At 49.3% G+C, this 17435-nt stretch overlaps 1 protein-coding gene across 4 annotated transcripts in view; it reads right to left on the reverse strand.

Annotated features, from left to right (window-relative positions):
• Window positions 1-17435, reverse strand: part of CACNA1B (calcium voltage-gated channel subunit alpha1 B) — a 214767-nt gene that overhangs the window by 48973 nt on the left and 148359 nt on the right. For all 4 annotated transcript variants that reach the window (XM_055400588.2, XM_088840958.1, XM_088840957.1 and 1 more), the window contains exons 21-24: window positions 9020-9146; window positions 6314-6443; window positions 5956-6015; window positions 4809-4915 (exon numbers count right to left, since the gene is read on the reverse strand). In XM_055400588.2, the coding sequence (XP_055256563.1) occupies window positions 4809-4915; window positions 5956-6015; window positions 6314-6443; window positions 9020-9146 (424 nt within the window). The remainder of the gene's footprint in view (window positions 1-4808; window positions 4916-5955; window positions 6016-6313; window positions 6444-9019; window positions 9147-17435) is intronic.

A 17435-nucleotide genomic window follows, 5' to 3' on the forward strand; every position in this document is an offset into this window, starting at 1 on the left:
TTCTTCTTCTGTCAAAAATGACCCTTCACTGCCTGCCGTCTGCCCTTGTAACATGGCAGCATCTGCTCCTGCCTCAGAAACACTAAAACAGACTAACAGTGGCTGTAAATTAAACAGCTGGCTGCCTGGTTCTTCCTGGCTCCACGGCAAACCCCACTGGTCTTTTACCCACCACAGAGCATTTAACATGACTCATGTTATATAGAGACATTGGAGGGGAAACTTCTACAAAACTGCAAAAATGGTATGTAGGATGACTATAATTGTTATGATTATGTGTCTAAAATATTGCGGGTTCATTAATGTCCTTCCAGATTTAAAGAAATCTTGTCCCTTAAGCTATCAACAATTTGGTAAGATATACCTTTGTGAACAAAGATGACACATTTACTTTTTCTCCCTGATTCCTTCAGAATTCAGAATATTTCAATGAGTATTCTTACTTCCATGACAATATATTTATTTGCATGAGTTCAATAAGAACCTATTCTCCTTCTACAGGACACAATTGGAAATACTGGCTATATGACCAAGGCTTTGACTGACAAGGGGTTGCAGGTAAAATCTGGTGGCCATGTCCTTGGCTTAGCTTCCTGGCTTTGAAGGTTTTTGAGAGTTCAATCGGAAACTCCTTATGAAAATTAGCAGCAACAAAGCAACCTTAAAAAGAACTTAAATAATAACTCACTCTTCTTGCAACACTTATATAAATAATCAGACCAAGTTTAATACAAACAAATTACTTTTACTGTGATTATCTTTGGTTTTTTAAAAAAGGGAGTATTGCAGAGAGAAATATGTTTGCCCCTCCATAGATATTAGATTCTAGTCCTAATAATTGTTTTTTAGGTTTTCCTATATACCTAAAAACTTGTCTGGATCCTGAATTCTTCATTTCCTCAAATATCTGGCTCTGACTCACCAAACTCATGTTTCCAGTTTTCTTCCACCCCTCTAATTTGAAATCAATCAGAACAAAGACTGCCCCGAAATCTCCTTGGAAGAAACTGTACCAGGTCCCCTCGCTACCCAGATGGCAGTGAAACTCAGGGACTTGAACCTTGAATAAATATTTCAGACCCGAAGAAGCCCCAGCATCCCCTTCTCTGGTCTGATCCCCTACACTGGTTTCTCAATTCATGGAGCAGAGAGGGGCAGCAGGCCTCAGAGGGCCCCTGCGACAGTGTCCAGCAGGCCAGGCCCCTGCTGGTTTTAGTAGGCTCGTGCTGGACCAATCCCAGATCCCCAGTACCAAGGCTGGGGCTGCCTCACTCCTGTTGCTCTGCCCAGGGCTGATTCTGATCTATCCCAACTGGGTAGATCTGATTTATCTCTACTCACTAGGAAACCCCACAGCAGTACCTGTCTTTGCAAGACATTTAGGGAGACTCCTTATTTCATGAGAGGAGATTCTCTTTCCAAATACATTAAAAACCTAAGTGACCCCTGGCTTAAATGGGTAAACACAGCAAACCCTGTGAATAAGTCCATCACTTGGTTAGGAGCAAACATGCACAAGATGTGATCAGAACCTTTCCTTAACTCTTAAAGACGCTGCAGAGTCTCCTGCTAAGACATCACCTTCCCGGGAGACACCCTTAGACTCTAGCCAAGGCTGGTCCTAATAACAGAATAGCCTTCGGTTATCTTTAGCAGAGCAATAAGTTGTCTATGCTTTGGCCAACACCACCTACAGTACCTGGATTGACACTTCAGGGGAAGTTGAAATTCAGTTACATTAGATCACGGAGCCAGCTACTTGGCTCAAAACTGTGACTTCTTCATGGGATCTTTCTTTGATTGGTTTGGGTTCTGGGGGCCATGACTCCAAAACACACTTCAAACATTAGGAATTATCCTGTTTATAATGCCCCTGATATGTCTGTCATATTCTCTCAAAAACTTTAAATACATATTTGTAGCTGATAGCCACTAAGTAAGTGATCTCCATTCTGACTGGAATGTCAGAAAAGAAGCAAAGAAAATGACCAACATAAGGATTATAAGGGCTTCCCTGGTGGCTCAGAGGTTAAAGCATCTGCCTCCAATGCGGGAGACCCGGGTTCGATCCCTGGGTCGGGAAGATCCCCTGGAGAAGGAAACGGTAACCCACTCCAGTATTCTTGCCTGGAGAATCCCATGGACGGAGAAGCCTGGTAGGCTACAGTCCACGGGGTCGCAAGGAGTCGGACACGACTGAGCGACGGGACGGGACGGAAGGATTATAAACCTAAAACTGTGATCTGTGGGAATGTCATAGGGATTAAGCAAATACATCATGACCTGTGGATACCATGTCTGAGATCAAAGCTGCAAAAACTACACAACGGGAGCTGAGCATGGTGCTAACACCTGTGAATAAAAAGTACCGCCTGCCATATCAGTAAGCAAAGGGTGCTGCAGCCATTAAGCCATCACATTACGGCTGACAGTGAGCCCTGGGGAATTTGGGATGGAGGCAGGATGTCCCCCATCTAGCAGTGAGCCAGCCCCCCTCAATGGGACACCCCGAGGAGACTTGGGAGGAGAAGGGCAGGATACTGGCCCCAGATAGCTGAGGTGCACATCAAAGAAATGACTTCAATGAGCCCAGACTCTTGTATTTCCCATATACAGGCAAGCACTGGATTCCTTAAGATGCCTGGTTCTCTTCAATTAACCTTTTGACATTCTGACTACCAGGTATCTGCTGCAAAAACCCCTACATATCATGGCTCATGGCTCCCCGCTCGCCTTTTTGGTCCAGTCCCTCAGAATTATCTGGGGTGTTGTGTCCCACGCGTAAGTCCTCAGTTTTGTCAGCCAAATACAAGGTAACTCTCAACTTACAGGTTGTAAATTTTTTTTCGGATGTCAACTACAAATTGGCACTTGTCATCTACCTCTGCAAGGATTAAATTATGAGCTGCTGCAGCTGCTGACTTTCAACATCCGCCTGAAAGGAATTCCAGGTGGAGAGCACAAATGAGGCCCTCGGTGCTCTAGGAAAAACTGGCAGAACAGCTCTTCAGACAGTTAGATATTTCCAGGAGCCGATTTTATGAGCCCAACTTTTGCATCTCCTCATATCCAGAAAAGCACTAAAATCCGTCATGGCGATGGCTGCTCATCACTAGCAGAAACCTTCTGCAAAATATATGTGCTTGATTGCATGTATTCCCCTTTGCCAAAATCACATATTTACTGACCTTTCCCCCTGCTTCTTTGGAGCTGTTTCTCAGAGCTATCTGAAATGTTATCTCCAAACATATAGTCCTCATTTTGCCCCAAATAAAACCTAACTTGCAACTCTCACAGTGTGCTTTTTCTTCATGTCGGCACAGTTGACACACCTAAAATTTTTATCACATCTCTCAGTTGGGTTGACAGTTTGATCAGAAGGGGAGAACTGTTTGAAAAAAAAAAAAGAGGAGGGGAAGACAGAGAGAAAGGAGGAGGAGGAAAATGAAGGAGAAGAAGGAAAAATAAAAAGAAACAGGGCCAAAGTGGAGCCACTTGCCCCCAGGAGAGCAGATCAGGACTTAATTGCAGTTTTAACCTTTCCCAGGAAAGAAATTTCTGGAATCACCTGGTGAGCACCATTCAGGTAACACTGCCTGAAGCAATCCTTTCTTTCCTCTTGTTAAAACCTCGTCTGGCTCCTTGTCTATAAAGGCCTTCCATTTTACACAGCTTCCATCATGTACAGCCTTTCTAACTACTAGATGGGATGCTTCCTGTTTCACGAATCACTGAATAAACCCAACCAGACCTTCAGATTCACTCAGTTGAATTTTGTTTTATAACAATGAAGGTCAGAGATACTGGGCATTTCAGGGAAGTGTGAAAAGGAAAGAGCAAAGAAAGCCCTGTTTCCAGAGGAGACAAGTGGGAAAGTGTCTCAGGATGTCCAACATCCTGGCAGCTGGGGTCACACAGCTCCCACCCAGAGTGGGCACTGACCTCCAGACCCAGGTGCCCAGCCTCCAGCACTCAGTCAGGATGCCCTGCTCACCAAGGGGGGGGCCATGCCCAGCCCCAGCCCCCAACCCAGCCCCCAGAGGTGAGGTGGGGACATGTGGCCGGGGGACATGGCTCCTGGCAGCATGCAGCCCAGATGGTGGAGGAGATGAGCAGAGGTGAGGCACGGTGATGAAACGGCCCACATGGGGTCGCAGCGTGCTGTGATGTGGGGCAGTGTGAGGGGACAGAGGGAAGGCATTACCCCATGAAGCTCCTACCGAGAGTCCAGCAACAGGAGACAAAGAGAAGAGAGTCAGTGAGGAGGCCTCCCTGTGGGCTCAGAGATGACCCCAACCCTCAGGATTGCTGTCCATAGAGGAGCTTACTTACGCCTTTGTCTGGGCAAGCAACCACCTCCCCAGAATCTGCCCCGCTCCACCCAAACCCCCACCCACCACTGTGCAGGGTCTGAGGGAGTCAATCTAGGCCCAGCCACAGCAAGGCTGAGTGTTGCTCGCTAGGGAGCCACAGAAAACAGAGGAGCCCCCCAGTAGGGGAGACACCCAGCTGCACCCACTTGAACTGTCTGACCAAGTAGTACAGCCTCCTCAGGGCACCAAGAGTTTTCTGTAGGATGCAACAGGCAGACACCTTAAGCCAGAGCCTGCCTATCCAATTTCAGAACCATGGGGTCTGTCAGGGACGACGAGCCTCGAGGTCCTCCCAGCCCCACAGTCGGCCCCAAGCAGATAGGGACTGACGAGAGACAGCGTGGTGGCCGTGGGGCCCCTCCCTCCACCACCCCCCACACTCATCACAGCTCTGGGGGTGCAGTCCAGCAAGTCAGAGCAGACCCAGGTACTTACGAGAAGGCAAACGCCACCAGGGCCCCACTGACCACAATGAAGTCCAGAATGTTCCACAGATCCCGGAAGTAGGCACCAGGGTGCAGCAGCAGTCCCAAATCGATCATCTTTAGGGGAACAACACACTTTAAGGAACAGAATATTTCAGAAAAGAAAGGCAGAGTCAGAGCCCAGAGACCTGCGGTGAGAGGGAGGGAGCCGTTTCATGTCCCGTCCCCCCGGGGAGAGGATCCAGTCCCGATCGCGTCCTGTCAGGGGAGCGGCGCGGCTCAGTTTAACGGCCTCTTAGAGCCTCAACAAGCATTTGGGTCTCCACGCCCTCGACCCCCGTGACTGTGCACGGCCGAGACTGGCTGAAGTCCTGCCGGGCCTCCAGCTCCTCTGGAGCCTGAGCGAGCGTCCTCCTCGCTGGGCTGCAGCACACCTGCCCGGAGCTCACCACCTGCAGACCCTTGGAGGGTCGGCCCCGCTGGGCAGGAGAAGGTGCCGTGGAGCTGCCCCTCTGCAGCGGTGACTTCTGCAGGCGTCTTACTGTTTCTGGGCCTCAGTGTCCTTGTTTGTAAAATGCAGTAACACCTCCCCCAGGAACTCACAAGAGAAGTGAAGTGAGCGTGCACAGAAGCCAGCCTGAGCCACCGTGTGAGCACCCCTCGCTCCTCAAGCTGCCCTGTGGGGACGCGCACAGGCCCTCGGCATCACCGAGGGAGGGACCAGGGCCATGCAGCCTCGTCTGCGGTCCAGTACCAGCGAGACCTCTCCATCCACCTGCTGCAATCTTTGAGCCTTGAGGCCACCACTCTCCTTCCTTGAGCTGAGGTCCCGGCCTCCCTCGCTGCTGAGACAACCCCGCATGACCTGGGCTCGTACCACACAGGAGGGGAAGCCTGTCCGCCTCAGAGAGAAGGGTCTCTGTCAGCAGGTAGTGGAGACCAGGCCCAGCGCTCACGAGCTCTCCTGAGGCTGATAGAACACTGTGGGGAATCCTTAGCAAACGTGACCTCATGTCTCCACAAAACGCAACCTCTGCAGGTGGGCCCATCACCCACACCCGTGTGCGCGCCCAGGGCGCACTTGCCACACGCCTTCATCTCAGTCACGAGGGGGGATGAGCAAACCCCGCAGTCACCAAGGCAACCACACGTCTCACCTTTATCACCATCTCAAAGGTGAAGACACCTGTGAAGATGTAGTCCATGTACTTCAGCACCTGGAACCAAAAGGAGGCTGTTTTGAAGGGCAAGGCAGGAAGCTTGAGCCGGGGCCAGTTCAGCAACTCCATGTCTTCTTCCAGGAGCCTGAACAGGTAACCCAACGGCCTGGGGCCTGTGGGCAAGGGCCATGGGGAAGTGAGGGGAGGCTTGGCCAGCGTTCCATGGGAGGGGCCCCTGCAGCAACGGTCTTCATTGCATCCTGGACACGTTCTCCAGACCTTCAGCCCCACACTCTGATGGGCAGACAGGGCCCTGACAGCACCAGCCCCTCCACAGCCCAATAGCAGCACTCACATTGTTCCTGGGCGAGTCTGTCTGCACAGGATCCTCAGCGGCCAGGGCAATGCTACTCAGGGCAATGACCACGAGAATGACCATCTCGAAGTACCGCATGGTCACAATGTAGTGGCAGAAGCGGCGGAGCCTGGAAGGCGAAGCATGGGTCAACAAAGGCTTACAGAGGGCTTGCCCGGCCCCTCCCCACAGAAAGAGCTGAGTTCTGCTCAAAGTCCCTCGTTCAGGTGACAGCAGCCAGGTGACTGATGGGGACTAAATTCCTGGGAGTGAACGGGAGTGGTGGAAGGCTGCAGAAACCCCAGGGAGGGCCAGCCACCATGGCTCACAGGCCAAGTTGGTCTGGCCCGTTTGCTATGTTAAGTTCCACTGGGGCCCAGCCAGGGCTGCCTGTCTATGTGCTGTGGGACTACCATGCCCTGGACAGGCTTCCAGCTCTGCTGTGGGTGGGTAGAAGCCGAGCACCACCAGTCCCCGAGCAGCCCTTCTCGAACCCCAGTGCTGGGCACAGCACCCTTGTGTGAGCTCCCAGAGATGCGTGCGCACACCTTCCCTTCAGTCACCTGTCTGCCTCCACTCGCTAGTCAGCACCGCTGACGACTATTCTGGTCTGTTCAGGTACACCCTGGACTGGGACACAGTGGCGACAGACACCAGTAAACAGTGTGGACAGAAATCGACAGGAGACGCTCAGATGTTGACAAAGGCTGCGACACAGCGGGAGACAGTGACCAGGAGGCCAGCAAGGCCTCTCAGGGGGACAGGGAAGCCAGGCCTGGGCGACAAGCACACCAAACAGACGCCACCTCTGCCCCCTCGAGAGACGTGCTCTCAGAGCCCCTGCTGCCTCCACGGGCTCGCCCTCTGCCCGCCAGCCCCTGCCACCTCTCCTCCCACCAACACCGTGTTCCCAGGGACACCACCTCTCTGTCCCTTCCTGTCTGCTCCTCGTCCCGACCACCGCTGCCCAGCTCCAGCGCCCGCACTCCCCAAGCTGCTCTTTCAAGCCCCAGAGTGTCCTGCTGGCACATCTCCCTCCAAACAGACGCTTTCCTTCCACCCCCATGACGCTCCATCACAGGCTCTCTTCCATCCCAGCCCCTCTTTCCTTCAAAGCAACACTAGCAGTCCATCTTGTGGCTGAGTTTCCACCACTCCTCAGACCCTCAAGTTCCGCTGGCCACGTGCCACCCGCCAGTTTTCCCCGGGCTCCAGGGCTCAGGCAGGCCTCTAGCCATCAAGCAGAAACCCTGGCTGTCATCCTTCACAACTCCACCCCCCCACCTCTATTTTGCCATCAAATCCTGCAGACTCTGCCTCTAAAATTTCTCTGCAAGTGCTTCACTCCCAAACCTCTCCATGCTGACCACCCTCATCCAGTCGCCACGACCACCTTCCTTCTGTCTCATCTCCACTCTCCCCACCTAAGGACTCCAGTGCGGTCTGACCGAGGCTCACCCCCACTGCTCACAGCCTCTCCAGCTTCTCTGGGTTCTCACGTCATCCCGCGGCTCCACAGAACACACATCAGCCCTGTGTGCCTCTGTGCTTTTCCACCCAACTGCCTTCAGCTGTTCAGAGCCCGAGGTCTTTCACGTCGAGACCATCGCAAGCTCTCTCCGCCCGCTAAGAACACCGTCTCCTCCCTCTTCACCTCAACTCTCACCCTTCAGGTTTCAGCCGAGATCTCTCCCTCCCTCCAGGAAGGCTCCCAGACACCAGACCTCCCTGCCCTACCTACCCACGCTGTACTCACGTGATGGACACACCAGTCAGTGCTGGAGGCAGGGGCCATACCTGTCTCTACCACCATCTCACTCCCAACCCCGAAAGAGCGAGCTCCCCACACTGGCGTGCTGAGCAGAGGAAGGCGGGGAGGATGAGCGGCAGGAGCTGGGGGACAGAGCACTAGGCGACCCAGGGCAGAGGGCCCGGCTGGGCACACGGGAAAGGGGCGAGGCGGCGGTCCCGTGGACACCGCTGCTCCGCCCCCGTGGTGAGAGCTCCGCGTGTGCCCTGCCTGCACCCCTGCCTGGCGGGCTCCCCTTTCCTTCCTCGGGCTCCAATCCCACCTCCCCCCCGCAGCCCCCTGGGCACAGTCCAGTCCCTGCTCTGTGCTTCCTCCGAGCCCTTCCCACCATGTCCCCACCTCAGTGCCCTGTCTGCCGCCTGCCTCTCCACTTGCCCGTAGCTTAGAGGACAGGTTCTCATCAGAGCTGCTCATCACTGTGGTTCCCAGCACCTAGAACACTGTCTGAACACTGCTCGAGCTAATGAAGCAGCTGGAGAGGTATGTGGATGAGTGACATGTGGGGGCTGCATGATGTAAATGGAGCAGAGGACACTGGACAGACATGTGAGGGCCTGCAACGCACGTCCGTGGGCTCCAGCACGACACTGGTGCGTGCGTGCAGAGGTGACCGACGGCTGCAGCGGGAGGGGTGCCTGTCTGGGTGCAAACCCCAGCTCTGCCGCTGAGACGGATGGGCTGTGTGTCTGGGTATCAGCCCCCGTGCGGCCCCATGTCCCCGTCGGCAAAGCAAGGCAACAGCAGAGTGTGTTCCGCGGGAAGCTGCGATGACCTTTCAAGATGTTAACACACACAACGGGCTGGGCCACGTCTAGCACACCTGCTGTCACATGCACATGGGTCACAGGCCGTGTACTAGGAGACCGCACAGGACACGGGCTGGCGGCAAGACTCACAGGTTGGTGGGGCTCAAGCAGAACATGGAGCTGTACGGGACAATGGGTCGGGGGCCGCTCCTCATCGTGTCATCAGCTTCCACCTCCTTCTTGCCTTCTGCTTGGCTTTCCAGGTCCACATTACCACCTACAAGCACAAAGGCCGCCAACTTAGGGCTGCAACTCATAAACCCACACCATGCAGGTCACCCTGGGCAATACCCGCCAAGCTCCAGCCCCACAGGTTCATGGACCCGTCCAGGGAAGGGCATGAGGCCAAGAACACAGCTTCACACGAGGCCCCGTCTGATCACAGCCAGATCACCGCTGAGGTGGGTGATGCCAGACTGAGCCAGCTCTGCGGGTCTGGCTGTCTGCTGCAAAGACCCAGAGACCCTTCCTCACCTCTCCCTCCACCAGGATCTCTGGGGAGCAGCACCAAGCCTGGTGGGCATCCCTGGCTGTGGACACCTTTGCCTCCCTGTGTGTGTGAGTGCTCAGTTGTGTCCAACTCTTTGCAACCCCAAAGAGTGGACTGTAAACCTGCCATGCCCCTCTGTCCATGGGATTTCCTAGGCAAGAATACAGGAGTGGGTTGCCATTTCCTATTTGAGGGGATCTTCCCAATCCAGGGATTAAACTCGAGTCTCTTGTGTCTCCTGCGTTAGCAGGCGGATCCTTCACCACTGTGCCACCTGGGAAGCCCTCTGCCTCCCTGCTGCTGCTGCTAAGTCACTTCAGTCATGTCCGACTCTGTGTGACCCCACAGACGGAAGCCCACCAGGCTCCCCCATCCCTGGGATTCTCCAGGCAAGAACACTGGAGTGGGTTGCCATTTCCTTCTCTAATGTGTGAAAGTGAAAAGTGAAAGTGAAGTCGCTCAGTCGTGTCCAACCCTTAGCAACCCCAAGGACTGCAGCCCACCAGGCTCCTCCATCCATGGGATTTTCTAGGCAAGAGCTCTGCCTCCCTAGAGGCCATTAATCTAGATGCTCTAAGGGTATCAAAGGCACCTTCAGCCCCAGAGACCAGGACCAGTAGGCTCTCCCATCCCAGTTCATGGCTCACGCCTCAAGAAAAGGTATCGTGGGCTGCCCAGTGAAAGCTGCCTCTGCCCTGCAGGCAGCTCAGGCAGGGCCAGCAGGTAGCAAGGAGAGGGCCTGTCTGGCCTGCAGCCACCCTCCAGAACCTGCTGGTCAGGCCTGACCGCACAGGTCGCTGACCCAGGAAGGACGCGGCACTGCCCTCGTCTGCACCCTTGGAGGCGCCTCACCCCTGGCTCCCCCATCCCTAAAGGGCATCCTCTGCACTCAGCACCCCTCCCCCACTTGGCAGCCATAAATCAAACTTCCCAGGGTTAAAATGGCTATGACCACTGTGCTTTCTAAGTAGACTGTGCTCTTCAAGCACAGTATGTTTCTCACAGCAGTGCTTCATTTTTAACTATACTAAGGTATGTTTCAATTTTTCAACTAATGATTCCTGAGACCCCAGGGGTACCAGGGAGACAGTGCAGTGACTCAGAGCCAATGCCCACCATCCACCTCACTTTTACTTCTTGGGAGAAGCATATAAGCAGAAATGAAGATTCCCTCCAGTCTTCTTCCCCGACTGCTGGCCACTCTGAAGTCCTACAGAGAACGAATGGACAAGCCAGAGAAAACAGCCTTGGGCTGAATGTGAGACCTGCTGGGGCTGCAGCAGCTACAGTGCTTTGTGGACTGTCAGCTGCCAATTCCTGTCACCATCCGATTCCTGGCTAAAGGCACAAATTATATAGTATCATCTTCTAAGAAAGCAACTGGGCAATACTTATTTAAAGCCCTAAAATAATTCTGTTTATTGATTTCATTTGTACAAAATTATCTCCTAAGGAAATCAAGCACACAAACATCTGTATTCACAAAGGTGTCTGTTATGAGTTCTTTTACAATAATTAACTATGAAACATATAACCACAGGAGATCAGCTAAGTGTGCAACATTTACAGGAGGCATCATATATGAATATTAAAAGCCCAAACAAATAGTTTAAATGACAAAAGCTTATGATAAGGTTAGAAAGACAGGCTAACACTTGTATATACCAGACAGGCTCGACTACGAAAAATAACAAATACAGGGAGAGCAACGACACCAAGACAGCAGGAGCTGGCATGGCCTCTGAAAGGCTCTCCAGTAACCGTCTTAATTCTTTCCACTGTACTTTTAACATTAAAATATTTTTTTCTGTGACGAGCATGTATAACTTTAAGAAAACATTTATAAATTTAAAATCACAGCTTTTCAGACTCTTCCAGAATAACAAGTAAGCAAACTGAAGGACAAGTAAACCGGAGAAAAGGAACCAATATACACTTAACAAAGTGTTTTTTTTTTCTGCTTAAAAGAAATGGAACAAAGATGCCAGAGCCTGGATGGAAATACTTCTCCTGAAATAAATTTACCCTAACAACAACAGAACTCATCAATAAATCAACAGACCAGGAAAACAAGGAGAGGATCAAAACAAGAGCTACAACCAACTAAGGAGATTCACTGTTGGAAACAATTTTAAAAAGAGACCTGACAGTACCCGGGTGCCCCGGCCCCCACGACAGCACTTACTGGTGTGTGTCGGCGCCGCCAGTCCCCAGATGCAGAGACTGAGGCCAGACTGCAGAACCTGTGGGCACAAGACTGACCAAAGCTGGGCCGGGCAGGGCAAGCGAGGCAGCGGAATAAACCGCCCCCCAGGAGGCTGGAAGGCGTCCAGACGGCAGCGCCCGGGCTTCTGGGAGAGCACAGGTAAGTCATCTCCGGCAAGAACAACCCCCATCTGCCCGCAGATTCCCCACTGACCAAGGCAGCTGTTGCCAACTTAAAGAGAACGTAACCCTAATGTCCCAAGGCATCCACCGTGTAGAAAGAGCTACTCTCCTAGACTATGTGCCATCCTCGAGAGAACTGAAAAAGCAGCCAGACAATTATTTTTCTGTATTATCTTTTCTATATTATTTTCTATATATATATTTTTTTCTATATCTTTTTCTATATTATTCTTTTTCTCAATTATCTCATAAAGCCCGACTCAGAAAAGGTGCATTATGGTCAATTATATATGAGCTCATATCAACAAACACAAAAAGAAGTGAGGTCGGTGAAAGAAGCAGAGACCAGTGACAGATGCATAATCCCAGGGGCTTCAGACGTAAGTGTCTTTAGATGAGGCCTGTAAAAGAACTAAATACAAACATGCAAACAAATAAAAAAATGAGCCTTTGAAAATGAACAAGCAACAGAAGCCTATAAAATTGGCCCAGCATTTCCATGGCCTATGACAGACAGGCTTATTACTAAGGACTCAGCCTCCTACTACAGACAATTACAAAAGCAGAACAAAAATGTGTAACTGCTTAAAGAACCCGAGAAGCTATAATACTTGGGAGACACCTGTGCCTGGGGGCCACCTTCCCCTTTGCAGAAGCAGAAAGCAGCACCCCTCCTTGGGGGTGGAGTGGAGGACTGGAGGTGAGGGTGACGGGACATCTGGGAAGAAGGGGCAAAATCCCAGAGGGGAGAGAAGGACAGAAAAGCAAGTCCCCAGTCAGTCCCTACAACTCCTCTCCGGCCTCTGCTGAACTGGCGTAAGGCAAGGCTGGTCTCTACTGGGAGCAAAGGGTCTCAAGGCAGAGGCAGGGGCTGAAGGCTTGATACTGGGAACAAATGCAAACAGATTCAATTTTGCTATCATTCTGCATTCAGATTATTCTTGTTTTTATTAGTGTTCTGGTTAAAGAGATGCCATACCTTGAATAATTTAATAAGGCCTATTATTTTCAATGCATGGCAGGCTACCGTCCATAGGGTCATGAAGAGTTGGACACGACTGGAGCATGCATGCACGCAAGAGGAATATAGGGGATTCCCTGGTGGCTCAGGTGGTAAAGCAACTGCCTGCAATGCAGGAGGTGTGGAGATGCAGGTTCAGCCCTTGGGCAGGGCAGTAACTCTTTCCTGGGAAAAATCCCCAATCTAAATTCTTCTAGGTGGTTAAGGTAGGAACAGTTGTTTCTCTGTAACCCACAGGGTCTTGGTTGCCTTTAGCTCAAAAATAATTTTCATGCAAAAATGACACATTTGGGGGAGGCTTGTCCAGAACCCCTACAAAGTCCAAAGAATAATAAAATCTATTTTGTGGGCAAAAGAAGAACTAAAATGATGGGTGCTAACGAGGAAGTTGGGAAAAATGTGATTGCAGTTGTTATTCTAAGGTCTTAGAACTTAATTAAAAAATAACTATAGATTTTGTTATGCAAGCATGATAGAATTAAAGGATAACTGCTAAAAACAGAAAAAGAATTCATAGTTTATAAACTATTAGAGGGGGAAATGTGACACAAAAGCAATTATTCAATACAAAAAAAGGAAGGAGAAGGAGGAAAACCAGGAAAAACTGGAACACACATCGCAAGTCCAAGTAAATTAATAATCACAATATATACAAGCAGATGGAACCTGGCTACTGACTGACAGAGATTATCCAGGTGACATGTTTAAAAATAGTTATATGTAGTTTCCAAGAGACAGGCCCAAATTATGAGGCCACATAAAGGCTAGAAGTCAAAAGATGAGAATAGATACACTTAGCAAACGTTCATTAAAAAAAAACCTCAGGTATATTCACATCAGAAAAATACAATATAAGAAAAAAATCATTAGAGGGTCACCACAAGATGACAAAAAGGTCAGCTCCAGTGTTGTGGTTCAGTCACTCAGTCATGGCTGACTCTGCAACCCCAGGGACTGTAGCCCACCAGGCTCCTCTGTCCATGGGATTCTCCAGGCAAGAATACTGGAGTGGGTTGCCATGCCCTCCTCCAGGGGATCCTCCTGACCCAGGGATTGAACCAACGTCTCCTGCGGCTCCTGCATTGTAGGCAGATTCTTTACCACTGAGCCACCAGGGAAGCCCCATATTCTTCTTAAGCATACATAAAACATTTACAAAAGTTGACCACACGCTTGAGTCATCTCTTGTGTCATCTCTTTGAGTCATCTCTTGTCTCAAAGATGACCCTACTTGAAGGTCATCATCTCCAATCACAGTACAATTAGGTTTCAATTTAAGGTAATGGTCAGAAACCAAAAGACAGAGTAAGAGTTAAATTTTACAATTGGAAGGTGAAAAGTATATTTTAGTTAAGTCAAAAATTATATATCATAGGCAGTATAAATGTGTCTACATAGAAAACAGCAGAAAAATTATTTAGAATAAGAGAGTGTTTGGCAACTCTGGGTGGACATAAACTCAATGGACAAAAACTGCTTGCATTTCTATAAGGTAGCAGCAAAAAATACAATTTTTTAAACAATACTATTTAAAAAAACCAAATAAGTTTGTTTTAAAAAAACTATTTAAAAAAACCAAATAAGACAAAAAGAAGGAATTTAGGGGCAGTGAAACTACTGTGTTTGATACCTTACTGACACAGTTATACATCTGTCCAACATCACTGGAATATATGCCACCAGGAGCGAGACCTGCTGTAAACCATGGATTCGGGTGAAATGATGTGCTGCTAGGGGCTCACTGACGTAACAAATGTACCACCAGGGGGGGAATACTGACCATGGGGGAGGCTGTGTGTAGGGGTCGGGAGTACACAGCAAATCTCTATACTTTCTACTGAATTTTTACCTTGAAACTAAAACTGTTCAAAAAAAAATACAAATTTTTCAGGGTAACACAAAAGAGATACAAATATAAAATCTAAGTAGGTAGGTAAAAATCCTATGATCTTACATTTGAATCACAAATGCCAAAAGACTACATGGTATATTCTTCTCTCTCAAAAAGAAAAAAAAAGTCCCCAAAAGCATGAAAGCAGTAAAAATTCAGTAGCAAAGATCATATGGGTAAATAATATGATTTCTCATCAAAGGAACCACAGCATCTCAGATCAGCATCTACAGGAGCAGACCATGAAGTGAGGGCCCTTGTGCAGGTGACCGAGGACAGGCTCCCAAGAAGGACTAGAGCAAGAAAGAGCCGGGCAGTGAGGAGCAAGGGAGGGCACGGTTTCAGATAAAGTCCTGTCACAGCACCGGCTGCTTCCTCGGGGACCCTGGGGTCCGAACTAAGCTTCAGAGTTGTCAGACCTGACGTCAGAGGTCTGGGATTCCCACACCCCTCACCTGGCATCAGAGGGCTGGGATTCCCACACCCATTCCCTGGCGAGGGCCACCTGGGGGCATCAACACTCAGAGAAGTACTCCCTCCAGTCCCCTAGGCATTGGGACCACCTCTAGTGGTCCAGGGCAGCCCTCCAAAGAGGAGCTGAAGGTGAGGCCACTGGAGGCAGAATTACCCTGAAGGCAGGGAAGGGAGGTCTGGAGAAACAGCAGGTGTCCAGTACACAGCCCTCCTTGGAGAAACAGCCAATTCCATGTTTGGGCAAGAAAGAAACACAGTGATGCTGGAATGAGCCGTCACAGGTGAAAACAGAAAGCTGTCAAAGACGGCAACAGGCTGTGAGAAGGTAAGAAAGCCAACTTTAAAAAACAAAAGTAAAATAATTTTTAAATACATAAATAAAAATTAAAAAGCCAACTTTAAGGGGCATGCCCTGTCCAGAGATGGGACAATTTGAGCATCAGAACAGTGAGTCCAAAGGACCTAAACACACCAAACATGTTAAAATCTAATGACGCATAAGGACAATTTTGTTAAAGCTCTCAATGACCGTATTTGGAGTTTCTAGGAACCAACTTGCTACTTTGAAAATTTATACGTAAAGGGGAAGAATGAAGCATGTATCTTGCTGTATACAAATATAAGCTGTATTTCAGGGTAACCAAAAAGTTGATGAAGAAAGTTCTTTCCTACAGAAAAAGTTGGAACAGTTGGAATAATTCAGAAAGCATGATGGAATTATAATTCACAAATCTGGGTGACAATCATTAATGCCTACCAGCTCACCACGGGAAAAGCTGGTGGAAAAACTTACCCTGGATGGATCGGGCAGTATCCACTGATCAACCTTAATGCTGCCCAAAGGGAACAGGAGATGCTATGAGGCCCCTGATGGAGCGTGAGAGGGAGCACAGCCACCCACGAAGCTTCCCTAGGGCTTCACTCTGATCAGAAGCAAGACCTGTGGTTCACAGACAAGGGTGGCTTCACCTCCTAAGGAAGACCCGGCAATGTCTAGAGGCTGCTTTTTTGTTTCTGTTTTTTGGTTGTCTTAACTACAGTATGCTACGGGCATCTAGAAGGGAGAGGTCAGGGGCGTCGCTGAATATCTTAAAATGCACAAGACAGCCACCAATAAAATTTCAATAGTGCCAAGGTTCAGAAGGCCTGTTTTAGATCTAATGACCAGATAACAGGAATGCTAAGGATAGAGAAATGTGCTACAGGGCACCATGAGGCAATCAACCAAATCCAGAATGTTTAACAGCGTAAATTCTACAGTATTTCAACAGATAAATGGCATGCATAAAATAATCACAGAGTAAAACAGACATAGATTAAGCTAGGTCAAATGAGCAAATCTTGTTTGGATCCTGATTCAAACATAACCAGCTGTAAAAAGCAATTTTTCAGATAACTGGTAAAATTTGAACTCAAGAAATTTGTATGCAGGTCAAAGAAACATCAGTTAGAACAGGACGTGGAACAACAGACTAGTTCCAAATTGATAAAGGAGTAGGTCAAGGCTGTATATTGTCACCCTGCTTATTTAACTTATATGCAGAGTACATCATGTGAAATGCCAGGATGGATGAAGCACAAGCTGGGATCAAGATTGCCAGGAGAAATACCAATAACCTCAGATATGCAGATGACACCACCCTTATGGCAGAAAGCAAAGAGGAACTGAAGAGCCTCTTGATGAAAGGGAAAGAGGAGAGTGGCTTGAAACTCAACATTCGAAAAACTAAGATCATGACATCTGGTCCCATCACTTCATGGCAAACAGATGGGGAAAAATGGGAACAGTGATAGACTATTTTCTTGGGCTCCAAAATCACTGCAGATGGTGACTACAGCCATGAAATTGAAAGATGCTTGCTCCTTGGAAGAAAAGCTATGACCAGCCTAGACAGTATATTAAAAATCAGAGACATTACTTTGTTGAAAAAGGTCAAAGCTAGTCAAAGCTACGGTTTTTCCAGTAGTCATGTATGGATGTAAGAGTTGGATCATAAAGAAAGCTGAGCACTGAAGAACTGATGCTTTTGAACTGTGGCATTGGAGAAGACTCTTGAGAGTCCCTTGGACTGCAAGGAGATCCAACCAGTCCATCCTAAAGGTAATCAGTCCTGAATATTCATTGGAAGGACTGATGCTGAAGCTGAAGCTCCAATACTTTGGCCAGCTGATGCAAAGAACTAACTCAATGGAAAAGACCCTGATGCTGGGAAACATTGAAGGCAGAAGGAGAAGGAGACGA

This window comes from Moschus berezovskii, chromosome 11 (assembly GCF_049115385.1).
Source record: "Moschus berezovskii isolate FMDL1 chromosome 11, NW_MosBer_1.0, whole genome shotgun sequence".
Lineage (NCBI taxonomy): Eukaryota > Metazoa > Chordata > Mammalia > Artiodactyla > Moschidae > Moschus > Moschus berezovskii.